The following is a 20,686-nucleotide window of genomic DNA, read 5'->3' as shown; positions in this document are numbered from 1 at the left end:
AGGATGTGGTAGATAACACAGGCTCCCTCATCCCTCAGTGAGATGACTTGAGATGAGTGCCCCAGCAGGATCCAGCGCCACCTGCCCCCAGGGGTGACATGCACGATCACCTGTCTTCCATGAGCACCTTTAGGTGCTCCCTGGGGTCACCTCCCAAATAAACCACTTGTACCTAAATCCTTGTCCCAGGTTCTGCTTCTGGGGAAGCCCGGACTAGGGCATTCCTCTGAGCCTCAGTTCCGTTATCTGTAAAATGGGGAGAATAGCAGAGTCCACCCCACAGGATTATCACAGGGGTTAAACGAGATGACACGCAGTACTTGGTATTAAGGCCAGGACAGGGCCTGCCAGTGATAAGCATTCTCCACACTTATCTTAAACTTTGTGAAGAGAAGACTGAACCCTTTGACAAAGCGGTCACGACTTACGCCCGGCCCAGCTGGCCCTGGAGGTCCGCTTGTCTTCTCCCAGGATGAGTCCTTCCTGTCTGGTCCACCCCCATCCACACACATGCCAGATGAGCAAGAAAGGTCCAGGAAATGGCCATCTCTTAGCATCAAAACCTTGCGCTTAAGCCTGCGTTTGAGCTGCATCCTCCTGGGAAGGGAGGCAAGCGGGTCCCCTCAGGATCCAACAGGGGAGTGGACAGTGGGTGGGGCTGCAGCCTGGGGAAGCTGACCGGAGCACCTGCCGGCCCAAGTCCCCGATTTTATTGTCTACAGTTTCATCATCTGCTCTGAAGCCCTCAGTCAGTTCAAAACTGAAAACCTTTCAGTGGGGAGGAACGAAACAACAGATCTTGTTTCCTTGAGGACTGCAGCCTCCCTGCCTGTCCTCTCCACTCCTCTCCCTGCCCATCCGCAGACACCCAGGCCAACCCTGGCACTGAGATGGGGCCGGGCTGGCCCACTGGGCACCTGTCTTGATGCCTGGAGGAGGCCTCGCCTGGTGTCAGAGGGATTCTGCTGGGCCTTCAGGCCTATGTGGTCCCCACGCCCCAGGACAGGGGCGTCTGTGGCAAGGGGTGGTTGGGACTTTGTTGGAAGCCCCATAAGGTCCAGTAATTCCAACTTTCAGGCACAAGTGCCGACCTGACGGACTTTCTCTGGTCCAAGGTGAGTGAGTCTGCTAACCCACTGAACCCCACGTGTTTATGAGCCTGGACCATTCCCCAGCCACGGCACAGCACCACACACCACACCGAAGGTAGGGACAGCAAAAGTGCCCACGGGCTGAGAGACACAGCTCCATCTGAGTCAAATAAGACCTGCACGTATGATAACGGCACAGGAGCACCAGGTTGCCTGGGTTCGAACCCCACCTCGGGCACTTGCTCGCTGTGTTACCTTGGGGAGGTCACTCAACCTCTCTGTCACTCAGTCACCTCTTCCGTAAAATGAGCACAACAGTAATACCCACCCCAGGGGGCTGCTGGGAGGCTAGACTGCTAATTCAGGTGAAGGACTCAGACGAGTGCCAGCTGTTATGGGTGTGGCACTCTGCAGGAGAAGGACGAGAAGGATACACTGTGCACTTCTGGCAAAAATGACTTCCGGAAGCAGACTGGCGGGGGCCAGGGGCCAGGGGCAGGCCAGGTGGGGAGTCACTGCTTCCATGGGGCTTTCTCTCAGGCTGATGAAGCGTTTTGGAACCGCACGGAGTTGGCGGTTACACACCACTCCGAGTGGACTAAACTGTGCTCTCGAAAATGGCTCATTTTGTGTCCTGCGAATTTCACCTGAACAAAAAAAGCAAAAACCGAATAGACTTCTGGGAAGCAGGTTAGGCGAAAAAGAGTAGGTGGCAAAGACCTTTATAAGATACTTGACTTTTTACTTTATCACTTCTGTCCTGCTTGATTTTTTTTTTTTTTTTACAGTGAACATCTTTGTGTACTGCTTCTACAGTTAAATTAAATGTTTTTTTAAAAGGAAGCAGCACGTAAGAGAAAACGCGTTGGGGGGTTGGTGGGTGGCCTTTGATGGCTGTGACTCAGACTTCATTATCTACCTGTTGATCTTCCTCTGTAATGCCTACACGACAGGAGGAAAGTCCTATGAATGGTCCCATTTCAAAGGGAGAAAGGTGCTCAGAATATTGAAGCCACTTGCTCAACTCACAGAGCTTGACTTCCCCAAATCTTTTGACTCCATTACAGGGCTCCTTCATTTCTATGTAAAACGGTTTCTCAGCTCCTTCCTGATACCCTCTAGTCCCCGATGCCTGGCTGGGTTCTGGAACAGTCCATCTTGCCTCTCAGGCACCCAGAGGCCGGGACAGCCCCCCGCCAGCCACACATTCTCGTGCTCTCCAGCGGGGACACCTGCTCTCCCAAATGGAAACCAGCCCTCCCCCCCCGCCCCCCCCCGCCCTGCCCCTCGCTCCTGAGTTCTGGAAAAAACACCTGGTTTGAAAATCGGATAAACCTAAGAAAAGAAAGGAAACAGGCCGCTGTCCAGAGAGCCCGTGGCTCCTGATGGCCGTGCCTGTCCTCCGGCCACCAAGAGCAGAGGCCCCGACTCACCCCGGCCACCTCCTGGTGCAGGATCCTGGCCGCCTCTGCCTGGCCCAGCCCCAGCTGCAGCCACACCGGGCACGTTTTGATGAGCTTCTCCAGGACACTGATGCCTCGGCGAGGAAGGCAGTTCTTCGGGGCGGCTGGTGGACAAGGCGGCCCGCCGTCTTCCTCCTCCTCCTCCTCGCCCTCTCCTTTGCCGACATCTGGAAGAGGACTGAGAAGAGAACCAAATGATCAGCCCATCCAACCCAGAGAGGGGTTATGACGAACGGGCATTCAACTCAACCGTCTTATTTATTTTGCATCTATGAAGCCAGTGGCCCTTTGGGGAATTAAAGAATGAACAAGCCGTGGTCTTCACTGTAAGGCGCTGATAATAAACTGGGTCGGACGCACACAGAAACAACCAGCTGTCGCACAAGACTGGAACAACTATAACGGAAACACAGTGTAGCAGAAGCAGCTAATTCCAACCCAGGCTGGGGTCAGGGAGATGCGGCGGGCATTTGAGAGGAGAGCCCTGATGAGGGTATTTTAAAAACTTTTAAAATGAGGTCTAACATACACACAGCAAAATGCACAAGTCTTCCGTATACAGCTAGACAAATGTTTACATATGTCTACACACGTGTAACCCAGATAAAGCAGAGATCTGTGCCATCCAGTACCGTGGCCACTAGCCACGTGGCGGCATCGAGCTCTTAAAAGTAAGTTGTCTGAATTGAGAGGTGCTGTCAGTGCAAAATACACACAGGATTTCCAAGACTCGGTGTCAACAAAAGGCTGTAGAATAGTTCATTAATAATATTTTACATTGATTATGTGTTGCAATGATATTTTGGATATATTGGGTTAAATAAAACATTATTAAAATTAATTTCATCTATCTCTTTTTTAATGTGACTAGAAAACTTAAAATTGCATATGTGGTTTGCATCATATTTCTATTAGCTGTGCTGATACAGATGTTTCCAGAAGGCTCCCTCGTGCCCCCTCCCAGTCGACACTCTCTGCCCCCCAGGACCAGGATGTGTTAACAGGTCAGGGTAGGGGAAGGACGAGATTCACGAGTCTAAGAAACAGCAAAACGAAAGTAGCGGTCCAGATTAAGAGGCCCGGACCCTCCCCAACAGGCTCACTCCACTCGACCCCCAAAATGCATTGGCAGGAACATTCTGATGCTAGAAAAGGACGAACAGCATCTCAGCACCTCAGTCCTGAGCCAGGTGAGCTCTGTGGTCTGCCTGAGGAGCTAAACCTCTCAGGGCATCTGCAGGGGCGAAACCCCTCATCAGACAGAGAGGGAGATTTATAAAGCCAGGAAGATCGGCTGGTGCCTCCCTTTGCCCTGTGTCCTCTGGGGAGGGGTGGGGGTGGGGGGTCCTAGGACAGCACGACCCAGAGTCCTGATGAGGGAACAGCATTTCCAACAGGGGAGGGCGGGGGCCGGGCGGTTTGCTGGTTCTCCCTTGTGGCGGGAGGCCGGGAAGTGCTGGATTAAACGGGCCCAGCAGCGCTGTGTTGTTTAAGCAGCCGGGTTTCGCAGAGACCAGACTGGGCAGACGTGTGGTGATGAGGGATGCTTCAACATCAGTGGGCTAAAATTCCCTCCTCCGATGCCCCCACTCCCGAGCCCTCACGGGAGGGAACCCTCCCCCTTACGGATGCTGTGTGTGTCGGGGGGCATTTCTGGATGCCCCCTGGGTCCACACTCAAGAGCGAGCCAGGTCACCAGGACAACAGGGGCGTCCCAGGCAGTTGCAGAAATACTAGAGCTGAGGAGGGGGGAGGGCAGCCCCACGGACGTCCGTGGGCTGTGGAACTGAGGCCACGGGGTCTCATTTGGAGCTCAAGGCCAGGCCGGCCTAGCTGAGGCTGGCGTAACTTCACCTCCTCCCAGGTCCGGAGTGTGGTCCCAGCATCTCCTCTGAGAAAGGAGTTAAAACAGTGGAGGCCAGAATTACCCAGAAATAAAGCATTCTGGGGCCTGTCAGCTTCCTCCAATTTCCCTGGAAACACAAAAATATCTTCTGGCACCAAAAGGCTTTATAATCATCCTTAACCTCCTCCACTTGGCCTGGGGCCTCCCCCAGAGGCCAATTAGGGCTCTAATACCAGCTGGAGCGGGAGTGACGGGCTCCCCTTTCTTCTCTGCCACTAACTAGGCTTCAATTTTGGCAAGTCTGTTCCCTCTCAGGGTCTCAGTTGCTCCATCTGTACAATGGGGGGAGGGGGCCTGGAAGAAGTCTCCCTTAGCCAGCGGCCCTGGGTGGGAGCTGGGCTTTGGGACAAGGGTCCCCATTCTCTCCTGTAGAACCAACGCACGGGTCAGACAAAGGCTCCGGGAGAGATGAGGGGCTCTGCCTCGCGCTCACTCGAGCTGTGAATATTTTCTGAGGGTCTGCAAGAGCCAGATGCTGTTCTAGGCACTGGGTTAGAGCAGAGAACAAAACAGTAAAAACGGAAGAGAAGCCCCTCACCTCTATGAGAGGAGACAGGTGAGAGATGAGGAGAACGAGTGACCGGGACTAAGCGAGATGGAGATGAGTGCCAGCAAGGAAAGCAAAGGACGCCCACCCCGTGGGGGACCACTTTTACAGCTGGTGGCCAGGGGAGCCCTCCTTGAAAAGGTGACTCAGTGAACACCTGGATGCAGCTGTCTGGGAAGAGATTCCAGACACACGGGACAGCAAAGGCCTGGAGTTGCCTGGCCGGGCAGAACCTGTGAAGGGGCGGCAATCCAGGCATATGAACACGTTCCCTGGGCTTCTGGTGAGCAACCGGCCACACCAGCCTGCAGGCTTCCTCAGCAAGAAGAAACGGGCCCATGAAGACCCGGGGGCCTGGGTGCCCTCCGGGCCCAGTGAAAGTCTTCGAGGATCCACTGAGCCACACCCGCTCCCCCGCCTCCACCTCCCTGACAGTTGCACCTGTGTCCTGCTTTCAGGGTGACCAAGCAGAAAGCCCGCCCCAGGCTCCGAGCATGTCCCTCTCCTGCTCCAAAACCTTCAATGGCTCCCACTGCCTAAAGAATCCAGTCCAATCTCCTAATATTGAAGGTATTCCTTTTCTGAGCACCCCCTTGTGGAAGACTCCCCTACAAAGGGGTGCACTCCATCTCCCCAGCAACACCTGCGCTCCCTGCCTGGCGCTCCTGCTCAGGCTGCTCTGTCCGCCCGCAGTTCCCTCAGATTCTCTATTACTCCCTCAACATTCTCTCCAACAGGCAGAAGTTTATCGGACCAGACAGAGAAAGCAAGACCCACCAAGGAAAAGATGGAACCACCAGGTGCATCAACCCTTAAACTTCAAACAGCTCGTGAAGAAAATGAATACTCAAATCCCAGGCTGGGAGAAAACATTTGCAAAGCACACGTCTAACAGGGAATAAGAAAATTAATTTTTAAAACAGGCGAAAGATCTGACGATATCTCAGAGAAGAAGAGACGCAAAGGGCCAACAAGCAGGTGAAAAATCGCTTGACATCGTTAGTCATGAGGGAAATGCAAATGAAAACCACAATGAGACGCCACGACACAACCACCAGAAGGGCTAAAATTACAAACACTGACAACATCACGTGCTGGGAGCATGGGAATCAGCCAGGACTCACACGCATTGTGGATGAGAATGTGCACTGGTCCGACCGCTCTGGAAAAAGGCAGTTTTTTATAACCCTAAATGTACACCTGTCCTGGGGCCCAGCCGTTCCACTCGGTAAATACCCCAGAGAAATGAAAGTGTGTGTCCCCAGAAAGGCCTGCACAGGAACGCGCACAGCAGCTCTTTCCTCATACTAGTGCAAAACTGGTCCAGGCGGCCATCAATAGGAGAACGGACAGACAGACATCATGGAATGGCAGTCAGCAATCAAAAGGAATTACACCAGCCACATGGAGGAAACTCAGAAACACGCTGTGTGAAAGTAGCTGGATGCAAAAAATACATACTATGTGAATCCGTTAAATGAAGTTCAAATGGTACACTTAGAGATGTGTATTTACATTAAATCATATGTAAATTTTACGCCAAAACAGTAAAAAAGAACCGTAAGTAAATACCGTACTCTAATTAATGATATGTATGCTAACATATTCAGGGGGCATCTGGAACTTTCTTTGAAATGCATAAAAAGAAATAAGACAGAGTCATGGATAGGCAGAGGGATAGATAGATGCGTAATAAAGCACAAATAAATATAGCAAAATATAGCAGAAAAAAGCACAAAAGAACACATTACGGGTAATGGTGGGTATATGAGTATTTACTACAAAATTCTTTCAACTCTTCTGTATGTTTACTATTTTTTATAGTTAACTGTTGGGGATAAAGTTCTCTCCATCCTTTAAGGCCCAGTTAGAAGCCTGCCTGGGACTAGAAGCCTTAGGTTTGAATCCGGGCTGTGTGATCTCTGGTCAGTTACTTTACCTCTCTGGGCTTGAGTTTAATCACTTGTAAAAAAAATAGTTGTCCTGCGGCCGGCCTGGTGGTGCAGCGGTTAGGTGCGCACATTCCACTTCAGTGGCCCTGGGTTCTCTGGTTTGGATCCGGGTGTGCACATGGCACCGCTTGGCAAGCCATGCTGTGGTAGGCGTCCCACATATAAAGTAGAGGAAGATGGGCATGAATGTTAGCTCAGGGCCAGTCTTCCTCAGCAAAAAGAGGGGAATTGGCAGCAGATGTTAGCTCAGGGCTAATCTTCCTCAAAGAAAAATAATAATAATAGTCCTTACCTAATAGAGTTATTGTGAAAATTTGATGAGACATCTGTCAAGTGCACAGTACACATAATTCAGTAAATATTAGCTACTGCTTTTCTATCTCTTCAGCCATGTGGCTGTCCCCAAGACAACCTCTGATCCCAGGGGTAACCCACAAGCTTGGGAACCACATGGCTCAACATGAACCGAGACATCAATTTTTGGCACAGAAACAAACCACTTGGAGGATCCTTTACACCTCAGGCCAGCTGACGCTGTTGAAAAGACAAGTGAGACCTGGGGTTATCCCAGGAACCTTAGAGACCAGCGCCACAGGGGCTAACCTCGGCTCCTCGGACTAAACCTCTTGAAGGCCAAAGGCTCTTAAGCTACTGCTCTCCAGGAACTGTCCACCTCGTTCCGTGTGCGCCCTTCTCCCTGGGGCGCCCGTGCAGAAGTGACAAGGGCTCGCTCAGGGCCCCTCCGTGGTGACCTGGCAGCCAGAGGATCCGGGGCGGGAGACGCATCTCTGAGCGTCAAAGGCCGCAGCAAGGTCGAGAGGCCAGAGGAGGAGCAGCTGAGGCTGGGGGAGACCCGGGCCTCGCTCCGGATCACAGGAGCAGCAGGAGCGGGGACCCGGGCACCTGCTCTGACCAGGCAGAGAAGGGTAATGGGGCCAGGCAGCCGCCTTCTAACTCCTGAATCCCTGCATACTTTGGGCCTGGGGTCACGTGAGCTCTCTGGGTGCCCACTTGTGACTGCGAATGCCCGTGCTGACGATGGAGCTCGGGGATGGGCCGGCGGGCTCAAGCAGGATGGCAAAGGGGGAAATGCCCAGGCCGGTATCAGGTCTGCTCTGTTGTGACTGTTGCTAAGCAGCCTGGCCACATCGGCTCTACCTGCCAGGGACGGTCACTGAGCCCACATAGCATCAGATGTGTCATCTGCCAGCGGGGCCGGTGACCCCAACACCCACACCTTCCCTCCCAGCAGCCACACTTCAGCTGAGGCCCTGCAAAGGCAGCCACAGGGACCTTCGGTAATTAATGGTGCTGTTCGTGCGAAATAATGAGCCTCAGAAACTCGAGAGCAACTCCGCCAGAGCGAGAAGTCATTCCGTGACTCGCTTTCCCTCTGCTCCTGGGAAAAGAGCAATTAGGTCTAACCACTGGTCCTGACAGCCTGCCGACACCCAGGCGGCCCACCCGGAAGCACGGGGTCGGATGCAGGAAACCCGGCCCTGGGCTGCAGGGACCAGCCTGGACTCCACATCCGGGCACATTCCGGGAATTTTCTCACCAGCTCCCCGAGGGACGAAGTCACCCGGTGCAGGTGACTGCGCTCACTGGCCTGCTGCCTGTGTCCTGTCTCAGGCCTGCTAGACTCGGGAGAAGGGGAAAGCTCGCTCGGGGCGGAGAGGCCCAAGGGGGCTGTGGTGCGGGGTCGGAGCGGGCGTGGGGCAGCTTGGGGTGGGGCCCCCGCTGGAGGCTGCCTATCTCGAAGGGAGGCACAGAAGTTTCCAGCCCACAGGGGCGCTGGCTCTGGGCCACTCAGGAAGTTCCGATGGTGCCTCATTGTGAGGAGGACTGAGGCCCCTTGTACAGACGTGGCCAGAACTCAGGGGGAGCGTGGGATGGAATGGGAGGACTGGGCAAAGGCCATCTCCATCCCACACACAATCCCGGCCTCAGGCAGGCCGGCCTCCCAGCGTCACCGGGACCAGGGTGCCCTGTCAGGATGGAGCGGCCGGGTCCCCGCCCGCAGAGGGCTCTCAGGCCAGCGGGGACCAGGCGTGGCTCCAGGAGAGATGCTCTGGGATGGCCGGATCACCTGTACAAGGTGCGTGAGTACACAGACGACATGGGGCGGGGCGGGGAGGGCCTGGAGATGCCCGTCAGGGGAGCGACTTGCCTGTTTCGTGGATAAAGAGCCCACACCACACGGTGCCCCTGGGTGGGCCTCACACACACTGTGGGGGGGGGGTGCATGGCGTCCCCCAAAAAAACGAGTCATGTCCTAATCCCCACTGCCTGTGAACGTGACCTTGTTTGGAAAAAGGATCTTTGCAGATGTAATTCAGATGGCGACCATCCTAGACTTAGGGTGAGCCCTAACCCTAACGACAGGTGTAAGGAGACGCGGAGAGACGCCAGGGGGCCGTGCGAAGGTGGACGGCGAGACTGGAGTTAGGACGTCCCAAGCCAAGGAACGCCAAGGACTGACGGCCACCGGCCGCTCCGAGGGAGGCACGGAACAGATGCTCCCTCAGGGCCTGCGAATGGAACCGACTCTGCCGACACCTTGATTTGGGACTTCTGGCCTCCAGAACCGCGAGAGAGCCAACCTCTGCTGTTTTAGCTGCACGGTTTGTGCTAACTTCTGCCGCAGCCCTAAGAGATGAACACACCTACCATACACCTAACGGTCTCCTATGAAGATGAGGACACTGAGGCACAGAGAGGTTAAACAGCTCACCCGAAGTCACACAGCCAACGAGTGGCAGAGCCGGAGTTCAAACTCGGGCAATCTGGCTCCAGAGTCTGTGTTTATAACAGTTACACTATTCTAGCTGTTGGAGAAAACTCTAAGTTTCCCTCGTTTGTGTATCCTCACAGTACCTGGCACCGAAACAGGGTTCAATAATGTTTCTTATCCCATTTGGAATATATCCAAACACACGTGGAAACAATTTCCAGAAGGCTATGTAAGACACCATTAAAGACATTTATTTCTGAGACGTACAGGCGGTTTGTTTCAAGTTTTTACACTAATTATGCATTACTTATATGATTAAAAAGCACCTTGAGTAAATATGTGAAAATATACCCGTTTGTCACATAAATGCATGCAGGGTGGACAGCCGTTGGCTTTGGGGTCTCCCAAGCCCGGTTCGTATCCCCGCTCTGCCCTGCCTTGCTGGGGGGGCGTGGAGGCCTCATCTAACCACTCTGACCTCCAGTTTCTTCTTCTGCAACATGGGGAGTATCTATACCAGCTGACGGGGTTTCTCTTAGGAGAAGATGAGACGAGGCAGGCAGGCGCGCGGCGCAGAGAGGGCAAAACCCCCTACTATGTGGGGGTGGCGAGGTACAATGTCTGCAACGTCCTCTCACGAGGTCCAGAAAAAAATGAGAGAGAGACAGAACCAGCAGATGTGATAAGATGTGAAGAACTGGCGAATCTGGGGTACGTACAGGAATTCATTGTACTATCTTCGTAACTTTTCCGGGAGTCTGAAATCATGTCAAAAGGAAAAGTTTTAAAATCAAACAAACCAAAAGCTAATGTTGAGTGCAAAAAGCAAGTGACAGAAGGAAGAAAAACGTTTATATAAAGTGTAACAAACGTGGGGCTGGCCCCGTGGCCTAGTGGTTAAGTCTGTGCGCTCCGCTGCAGGCGGCCCAGTGTTTCGTTGGTTCGGGTCCTGGGCACGGACATGGCACTGCTCATCAAACCACGCTGAGGCAGCGTCCCACATGCTACAACTAGAAGGACCCACAACGAAGAATGTGCAACTATGTACTGGGGGCTCTGGGGAGAAAAAGGAAAAAATAAAATCTTTAAAGTGTAACAAACGTACACAGCAGTTCTGTGTCTTGTTTGTGGACGCACACACACACCAGGTCAGGGGATGGGTACCGCTGAGGGGTAGGAAGAAAATGGGCTCAGGGGGCCGTGTGGAGGAGGCTCCAGCTGGTTCTGTTATGATCTATTTATTTTTAAAAGATTCAAAGCAAATATGGCAAATTGACAGGATTTAACAAAGATGAATTATGGGTACTCAGGGCATAGCTGTGTTTTTCTCTACACTTGAAATATTTAATTAAAAAACAAAATGAGGGGGCCAGCCCGGTGGCCGAGTGGTTAAGTTCACACACTCTGATTTGGCAGCCTGAAGTTCCCCGGTTCGGATCCTGGGTGTGGACCTACGCACAGCTCATCAGGCCGTGCTGAGGCGGCGTCCCACATAGCACAACCAGACTTACAACTAGGACATACAACTATGAACTGGGGCTTTGGGGAGAAAAAAAAAAAAGAGGAAGATTGGTAACAGATGTTAGTTCAGGGCCAATCTTCCTCACCAAAAAAAAAAAGCTTACCAACCCCCCCCCCCCCAAATGCACACACCTTTCCCCCAGGTCCCAGAGCACATCCCAGGCCAAGGAGATACAGAGTAGGGGGTCTCCACACACCTAGCCTGCCCCTTCTGCCAGGGCGATTTCCCCAGGATGACTCCCACACTTTTTTCTTGGCGTTTTAACGTCATTTCTGGAGCCTGAGGGTGATCAAGGTAAGCAGGACGAGTCCAGCCCTGTGAGTCCACCCAGGCAGCTGAAGAATCAGGCCCCAGGGGGCTTTTTGGGAAATCTCCTGGCAGCTGCTACAAGGTCACCAGAGCAGAAGTCAGAGAAGGTCAGTGGGGGCGTTTCCCTCCCTCGTGGCAGCCACAGGGCTTGAGCCAAGGAGCAGAAGCTGATGCCAGAGGGAAAGACACTCCTGCGGAGACCACACTGGCCGGCACAGTGCCACCCAGAGGCAGGCGCTGGGGCTGGGAGAACACCTGCCCCTGAGGCCCAGATGCGACGAACACGGTGAGCCGCTCCCCGCTTGGAGCCTCAGTGTCCTCTCTGTAAGCAGGGACACGAGGCCACCTGCCTCCGAGGTCGTGTGAGGGTCAAACGAGACAGTGTAAGGAAAGCACTCGGCAGCAGCTGTCGCTTCACAAGTGGTACTACTGGATGAGACAGGGCGCTGGGGACAGCTCGGGAGGAAGCCAAGCCTCGTCAGACCCTGCGGAGCCCCAACGAATGCCTGTGGGGAGGACCCGGGAACCCTGGAGGCGGGCAAGCCACCCAAAGACCAGCTGGGGCATTTGGTTTGGATCAGGGGTGAGCTAGTGAAGCCCCTGTCTAAGGCCACAAAAAAGGGCCCGATGTGCCCGTTTCCAGGGTATAAATACTCCCATCATGGCCAGCATCAAGCCATCGACGGTTTAACAACCAGCTTCAAATTCCTGACTGTTTAACAGCAGGCCTTTGCCAGCCTCCAGCTGCGGCACCCCGCTGGAGTTTTAAGACTGTCCTCTACCTCACACGTTCCCCTAGGCACTGGCGTCCTCTCTGTACCATCCCAATAAGGTAGTTGTATCTGTTTGAATACCTTGAATGACGGGGCGCTCACTACCTCACTGGGCAACTCATTCCGAGAAGCAATTCTCAGTTTCTACTGAGATGAAAGCTGTTCCTCTTTAGTTCCTCTCGTTGTTTTTTCTACATTTTCTCTGCTTTAAGGGTTCCCATAGAGCCCCTGAACTATGTGAAGACGGCTGGCACATCGCCTGCCCGACACCCCCAGGGTCGTCTCTTCTCCAGGTTGAACAGCCCGGCTCTGCCCCACGGCTGCCCAGAGGTAACATGTATCAGCTCTTTCCCTGGGGGCTGATGCCGAGCTGGGTGTTTTACATCTAGCGTCTCCATGCATTTGCATGTGGAGCGGTTTTTTAAAAACATTTTAAAGGGTACAATTCACTCGTTTTCGGGTTAATCACAGAATTATGCAACTATCGCCATAATTGATTTTAGGGCTTGTTCACCACCCCAGCAAGGAATCCCGTACTCATTAGCAGTCATTCCCACTCCCTCCCCACACCCCAGCCGGCGGCAACCGCTAATCGACTTTCTGTCTTTGTAGATTTGCCTTCTGGGTATTTCCTAGATGGAATCTTACAACTGTGGTCTTGCAGTTCGGTTCCTTTCACTCGGCGTAACGTTCTCAAGGTTCATCCATGTGGTCACGGCTCACAGGCGTATCTCAGAACGTACTTCATTTCTTTTTATTGCCAAATAACACTCCACTGTCTGTGCACACCATGTTTCACTTATCCACCGGTGGACGGACTTTTCGGTTCTTCCCACTTTGAGGCCATTGTGAATAATCCTGCTCATATTCACAGACACGTTTTTGTGTGGACACTGTTTTCAACTCTCCTGGGTAAATACCTAGGATCGGAATCGCTGCGTCATATGACAACTCTACGTTCAGCATTTTGAGGAACTGCCAGGCTGTCTTCCAATATGGCTGCACCAATTCCCGTTCCCACCGGCAGCGTTTGAGGCTCCCAATTCCTCCACGTCCTCGTCAACACTTGTTATTGCCTCTCTCTACTACTACAGCCGTCCTAGTGGGGATGAAGTGCGATCTCATGTGGTTTTGACTTGCATTTCTCTCATGTATAATTATGTTAAGCATCTTTCAATTATTGGCCATTTCTATATATTTGCAGGAAAAATGTGTATGCAGATCCTTTGCCTGTTTTAGAATCAGGTTGTCTTTCTGTTGTTGAGTTGTAAGTTCTTTACATATTCTAGACACAAGCCCCTTAGAAGATGTACGATTTGCAAAGATTTTCTCCCATTCTGTGGCTTGTCTTTTCATTTTCTTGGTGCAAAGGTCAGGGTGTCCTTTGAAACCACAAGTTTTTAGTTTTGGTGGAGGCCAATTTATCTATTTTTTCTTTTGTTGCTAGTAGTTTCGGTGTCATATCTAAGAAACAATTACCTAATCCAAGGTTGCAAGATTTACCCCCATTTTCCTCTAAGAGTTTTATAGTTTTACCTCTTACACTTAGGTCTTTGTTCCGTTTTAAATTAATTTTTGTGTATGGTGTGAGGTAGGGGTCCAACCTCCTTTTGCACTTGGATATCCTGTTATCCCGGCACCATCTGTTGAAAAGACTATTCTTTCTCCATTGAATTTTCTTGGCAATCTTTTTGAAAATCAGTTGACTGTAAACCATGAAGTGGTTTTGAGGCCCCTCATCACACTGTTTTTATCCTGCTGAGCATCCTTCTGTCTTTGTACCTCTGAAATGCAGAGTCTCAAACAGGGAAATGATTTCCCAGGTGTGCCTTGAGCAGCTCAGACAGGAGCATGACCATCACCTCTCTCAATCTAGATACTCTACTCCTATTAATGTGACCCAAGACAGCATCAGCTTTTCTGCAGCTACATACACACTCTTGGGAAATTTTTTTGGAGTTTTGAGTTGGGATCACATTGCCGAAGTGAAGGGCGATAACAAGAGTTTATGAGATGAGTAGTGACATGACAAATGCTGTATTTACCAGGAGAATGGGTGTGTGATATAAAAGAAATGGCACTGAGCTCACACTCAGGAGACCATGGTCTGGTTCTGTTGTTCACTGTGACCTTGGGCAGCTCACTTCCCCTCTCTAGGTTCACCGGCCTCTTCAGTAAAATGAGAAGGTTGGACTAGATCTGGGAGGGCAAGCAGGCTGGATTTCCAGGTGAACCCCAGTTGACTGGCAGCAGCTGCCTGGACCCTCATGCTGAAGGCTCGGCAGAGAAAGAACGCTGGGATCTGCTGATGATGTCTGCCGCGGGCTCTGCACGGAGAGCTGCAGCAGCTGGTTATGTATTTAGTGAGCATGGTCAGACCAAGGACCAAGGTCCCTTCCAGCACTGTGAATTCCACGATTCTGGACTCAGCTGACCCTTGGCTGGGTGCCACCTGCAGGCTCCTCTTTCAAGCCCGGCTGGCCCTGCCCCAGCAGACAGCCTGGGAGAACGCAGGCAGCCAGGCCGGCTTCTCCGTGGCTCCCTCTGCTACGTGCTTTTTCCTGGACGCGTGGAAGCTGAGCCGCAGCTGCTGCCTGGTTCCACCTCTGGCCCAGCCTGTGGTGGACGCAGGACCAAAATCACAGCTCCAGGCCGACCGTGGAGGTCACAGGGAGATGGAAGAGAAGCAGCTGGCTTCAGAATTAGCATCTCTCACACGGACAACGTGCAAATGCTCGGCAAACACCTCCAGCCCAGGGCCACAGGCTAAACAACTGCGCAGGGCCCTGGTGGGTCCCCACAGTTGCCTGGGGCTCCAAGGACAGTGTCTAGAGAATCCTGTTGTGAGCAAGTTCCACTGGGCTTCTCCTCGCCCAGAAACCCCAGGCCTTCCAGGACAGGTGGGGCGCAGAGGGCAGCTCAGGCCCGACCCCCGGGGGGTGAGCCCCGGGAAGCCGGGGGGCTCAGGGGCCCCTGCCCACAGCCTCTCGGAGGGGAAGTCAGCTTAAGCAGGTCTTCCGGACCCCGGAAGTGCTGAGAACAGGTCAGGCTGTCTCAGTTTGCACGTCACCACCCACATCAAGGGGTCTAGCAGGTCAAAGGCCTTCGAACTTTCCACACCTGTGTGTGCTGCGGGCCTTCTGCAGCCTGCGTGTGTCAGGCACTGCCCAGCGCCTGGTCCTGCCTTCAGGCTGCCTGCTGGGTGCTCTGCTGTCCCCTAGGGGCTCCACCTGCCCAGGCTGAGGCGCACCGGGGCCCTGCCGGGACCCATGGGAGGCACCCGGCTTCAGCGGAGGCCCTTTCTGGTGGCTGCTCCCCCTGTGCTGGGCCTCCTCTAGCCCCCATTTCTCAGACGTTCGATTGCTGGCTCACAGCTCCCCCTGCCTGGCCTCTGGCCCTGGCCCCTCTGTGCTCTCGAGATCCCTGGACACTCACAGCCTCCCGGGAACCCGGGCTAAGTTCCTCCACCCTCCCTCTGTAACCTTCTCTGGCTCACAGGTCCCAACCCCTTTCCCTATCTCAGCCAGCCCCTGGAGCCCAGACTAACCTGACTCAGCCTGCCTCTCCTACGGACCCCTCCTAGGCTAGGACTGTCCACTCCCATCGGGACCCAGCTCATAGATGACAGTACCAATCGGTCTCCAGTGCTGTGTGCAATCACACCTTGAGTGATGGTGACGGCTGTGTGGACCAAGAGATTTAAGCAGGGGCTCGGGAACCAGACAGCCTGGATTAGAATCCCAGCTTCGTGGCCTTGGCGAGTGGCTAAACTTCTCTTTTCCTCAATATCCTTACATTTAAAACGGGGAATAGAAGCATTACTACCTTATGGGATTTCTGTTCAGGAGAGCGCCCGCATATAGCAAACACTCCATGATCGCATTATCACCCATTCACTCATCCACTAAGTATTTACTGGGCATCTACTGTGGACCAGACACCATTCTGGACTTATCATAGTAACACTTACAGAAACAGTCATACACAGTGAAAGCTGATGACCTTTGCCTCCCCTCCCCACCCTAATCCTTAGAAACTTCCCTGAACACGGGGACGGTTACTGGAGAAGACAGGATCTGGGGCCCAATTTCCTGGCTGGGACTGAAGCTGGAGGCCGAAGGGACACAGGAACCCAGGTCACCAAGAGCAATGGGCAGCCCGTGCGCATCTGTGTGTCGAGATGAGCTGAGGCCGTCTCTGCAAGGAGGCAGTGGGGAGGGACCCAGGGTGCCTGGGGGAGGGTGGGGCTGGGAGGCTGGGGACAGGGGCGGGAGGGGGCCACTTCACTGGAGACGCTTTTGTACCTTTTGAATTTGAACCATGTGACTATATCAACTATCCAAAATATCAGTAAAACAACTTGAAAAAGAAGAGTTCTCGTCGAGGGGATTTCAGACGTGGGACTGAGCTGGGCTCTGGACAGGTAGATCCAGAGAACTCTGCCTTCTTGTTTTGGCTAAGACTGCATATTGTAGGTCATTTCCCTTTTAGAATCTATAGCAAAAAGATATTCTAAACAGGCGAATAAAGCTTAATGGACAAAGAGGTTCGCTCCAACGTCACTGACTTACAGTTGACCCAAACTGGAAACAAGCAAAAGGTGAACAATACCACTTGTCACAAGCCAGTTTCCTCTGCTCCCCTAACTCTATGTCCCAACGTCGGTCACATCTACTGCTGTGTGCCCGGGCCCAGCACAGAATAGATGTTCGGTAAAATTTTTTTAATGGTTGAGTGGTTAAGGAAATATTAGTACTAAGAATTGGCAACATTCAACCACTTTTGACCTATAAAGAAAGCAATTTTAGATAGTCAATCTATACAAACATTGGAATAATATTTCTGTAAAGAGTTGCACATGTGCAAAAGGATGCACGGACAAAGATGCCCATTGGATTTCACTGGAGCATTGTCTGTAATGGGGAAAAGACTGAAAATAATCTAGGTGTCCATCATAAAGGAACCAAGTAAATAAATGGACACTATGCAACTATATTCTCTCTTTTTTTTTTTTAAGGAAGATTAGCACCGAGCTAAACATCTGCTGCTAATCCTCCTCTTTGTGCTGAGGAAGACTGGCCCTTAGCTAACATCCGTGCCCATCTTCCTCCACTTTATATGTGGGACGCCTACCACAGCATGGCGTGCCAAGCGGTGCCATGTCCGCACCTGGGATCCTAAATGGTGAACCCTGGGCTGCCGAAGTGGAACATGTGCACTTAACCACTGGGCCACCGGGCAGCCCCCTATGCGACTCTTAAAAAAAGAAAAAGAATGAGGAAGCTCTCTGTGTACCGACGTGGAAAGGTTTCCAGGATATGTGGTTAAGTGACAAAAGCAAAGTAGAGAAGGGTATGTATATGGTGCTCCCTTGTTGGGAAAAAATAATGATTACTTGCATTTGCATAAAGCAACTGGAAGAAGACACAAGAAACTAATAACTAATAACCCGGAGTGGGAACTGACATGAGGGACAAAAGAGGGAAGACTTTTTCACTGTACATCTTATTAAAAAATATATATTTATTTTGAATCCTGTGAATGTATTACCTACTTAAAAATAAATTAATAATGTTTCCAGAGGTTTCTGTGTGCCAGGCGTTGCTCTAACTGCTGTGCACATATTAACTCAGTAAATCCTTTAAAATAACCCTCTAAGGTAATTCTGGTTATTATTCCCATTTTACCGAGGGGGAAACTGAGACTCAAGTTAGCAACTCACTAAGGCTGTGGAGTGACTAAGTGGCAGAGTGGGACTGGAACCCTGGCAGTCTGTGAGTCTGTGGTCCATGGTCCATGTTCTTAACCCCTCTGCCAAAGCCCTCCAGATGTCCGCTTACAGTGTGAGACAAAACGTTAGACAGCAGAGACATACAGTGTAAGAATAGAGAGACGGAAGGTAGATTTTGTCTGTGGAGCGGAAGACAATACCGTCAAGGTATGAATTCTACGCAAACTGATCTAAAGGATCAACACACTCCCACTTAGCATCCCACAGGTGTGCTGTGGAAAGCACATGGAGATGCAAAGGGCCAAGGATAGCCAAGACATACTTGAGGAAGGGGGCAGGACCTGGTCTGCTGGATATCAAGTGATTACAGAGGCACAGTGAGTGATTAAGAGGGTGTGGGGTTGGCGCAGGGACAGCCACGCTGTCTGTGGACTAGAATCGCCCAGAAATAGACCCACACATCCACGGTCACCTGATGTTTGCAGGGTCACAGCAGAACACCAAGGAAAGGACAGTCTTTGCAACAAAATCTGCTGAGACAACTGTGTATCCACATGGGAAAAAAAGAAACTTGACCCCTCTTTCAGGCGTATACAAAAAAAAAATCAGTTCCAGGAAGACTCTGTCCTGACCCAAATGCGGAAAGCAAAACAAGGAAGCTTCTAGAAGAAAATAAAGAATCTATTCATAATCTGATGGAAGACAGACTTCGTAAACAGTACACCCCCCCCAACCTTAACTAAATTGGTAAATGGGACCGCATTAAAAGGGAGACTTTCCGTTCACTGAGGCACCACGAAAAGAGTGGAAGTCATGCAAAGATTCTCCCCAGCGTGAGGAAGGAGGGGAGCTGGAATCAAAACCACGAGAGCCCAGAGAACGGCCGCGAGGAGGAGACCACAGCGCCGGGGGGCTCGAGGATGCGGAACAGCCAGACCCGCCCGCTCTGCCGCTGGGAGCGCCCGAGGGGCCAACCGCGCTTGTTCACCCTGACATTAAACAATTGCTCTCTGCTTCTTTACACTGTTCTCTACATTCTGAGTTTTTACATGGAGCGTTATTACTATGAAAATCAGAAAATAATAAGGTGAACATTTCAGGAGAAACAATGAAAATGGAAGAAGAGATGCCTAGGAGCCAGTCTTCCTAGAAGATGGATTTGCTGGCCTGGGTCTCTCCCTCACGGAAGATTCAGTGGGACGAGCAGGGATTTGAAAAGGTCCCCGCACCCCTGCTGGCTGCACCCTGACAAGCCAAGGGGAAGGGTGCCTTGTCCCTAGGAGACAAAGCTGTTCCAACCCTCCCCTTCCCTGTGGCCTCTTTACCTTCTCTCAGGCTCAGTTTCCCCATCTGGGAAAACACGGCATTTCGCATTCTCATACCCACCGGGCCAAGCAGCTGGCAGACCGGATGGAACTGCATCTGAGGAAGGTGACCCAGACCTTTGTAAGTCATGAAACAGGTCCAAATGAACCAACTGAGCCCCCAAATTACTTTTCAGCTGGTAGGGTTTCCCCAGTTTACGGTCTAGCCCGTGCTGCACGATGACGGCAATGTTCCGTCTCTGCACCACGCACTGTGGCCACCATTGGCCACGTGTGACCACGGAGCACCTGCAATGTGGCCGGTGCACCTGTAACTCCATTTTAACTCATTTAATTTGTAAAATAGCTACATGTAGCTGGTGGCTACCATGTTGGACAACAACGCAGCTCTAGACTTTTCTATCTTTTAAATCTTTTCAGTGTGTGTGAATTCCTGTACCACGTGTGGGATTTGTTTTTAACGACAAAGAAAGAAGAAATGAGATAAAAAGGAAAACTACAGGCGGTTCGAGCATTATTACCATCAGCCGGGACCCTCTTGGGAAACTTCTTCAGGGAAGGCCGTTCCGCTCCTGGTCATCTGTTCCAGTGTTTAGGGCCCCTCGTCTCCGGGGCCGCCCCACAGCCGGCTGCAGGTCAAGACCCCTCCTCAGGGCTGGCTCTTGCACACGGCCCCCCGCCCTGCCCTCCTGGGCTTGTCCCTGCACAGCTCCCAGAGTCCTTGCCCACCTTCCTTCTGCTGCCTTCTCCTCCCCGGGGAGGGACCAGGCCGGGAAAACAGGAGCAAGGAGGCTTGGGACTCAGAGAGCTCTGGGGAGGCACGACCTTTGTCCCTGCCAGCCCCTCTCGCTCCAGGAGCAGCCACAACGCGTGGTGGCCCATTTGCCCCACTGCGACCCTGGCCTCTGGCCCTCCCTGCTGCTTACTCAGCGGTTCTCCCTTCTGGGGCTGAGGCGGGGAAGAGGGAAGGAGACCACAGCGCTCCCCTCCTCCACCTGCCGCTGGGGCTGAGGAGGGGGAGGCGGGCAAGCGTGGGGAGCAGCAGCCTCATGGCAGACAGGACTCCTCCCCAAAGGGGAGACAAGGGGCCTCCTTGCTGTCCCTCAAGGCCCGCCTGCTGGATCTCAGTGGGGATTTCTCTCTTCTCTCTTATCCGGAGCTTAACAGTGGCGCAATAAATGGTCGCTGTGGCCATTATAAATCCTGGACAGCTCCGAGTGGTGCAGAACGTGCTTTGCCTTAGAAAGGGAGCCAGGTCTATTCTAGCGTCTGCTACAGGCTTGCTGTGTGTCCTTGGGCAACCCTCCCTCCCTCTCTGGGCCTCTGTGCTTTC

The 20,686-nt window shown here is 52.5% G+C and overlaps 1 protein-coding gene across 1 annotated transcript in view; it reads right to left on the bottom strand.

The window, feature by feature from the left end:
* RIN3 (Ras and Rab interactor 3) overlaps nucleotides 1-20,686 on the bottom strand; it is a 123,566-nt gene that overhangs the window by 85,905 nt on the left and 16,975 nt on the right. The window contains exon 2 of the mRNA XM_046647534.1: nucleotides 2,525-2,732. Coding sequence (XP_046503490.1) covers nucleotides 2,525-2,732 — 208 coding nt within the window. The remainder of the gene's footprint in view (nucleotides 1-2,524; nucleotides 2,733-20,686) is intronic.

This window comes from Equus quagga, chromosome 20, assembly GCF_021613505.1.
Source record: "Equus quagga isolate Etosha38 chromosome 20, UCLA_HA_Equagga_1.0, whole genome shotgun sequence".
NCBI classification, from domain to species: domain Eukaryota; kingdom Metazoa; phylum Chordata; class Mammalia; order Perissodactyla; family Equidae; genus Equus; species Equus quagga.
This window is presented reverse-complemented; position numbering and strand designations above follow the sequence as displayed.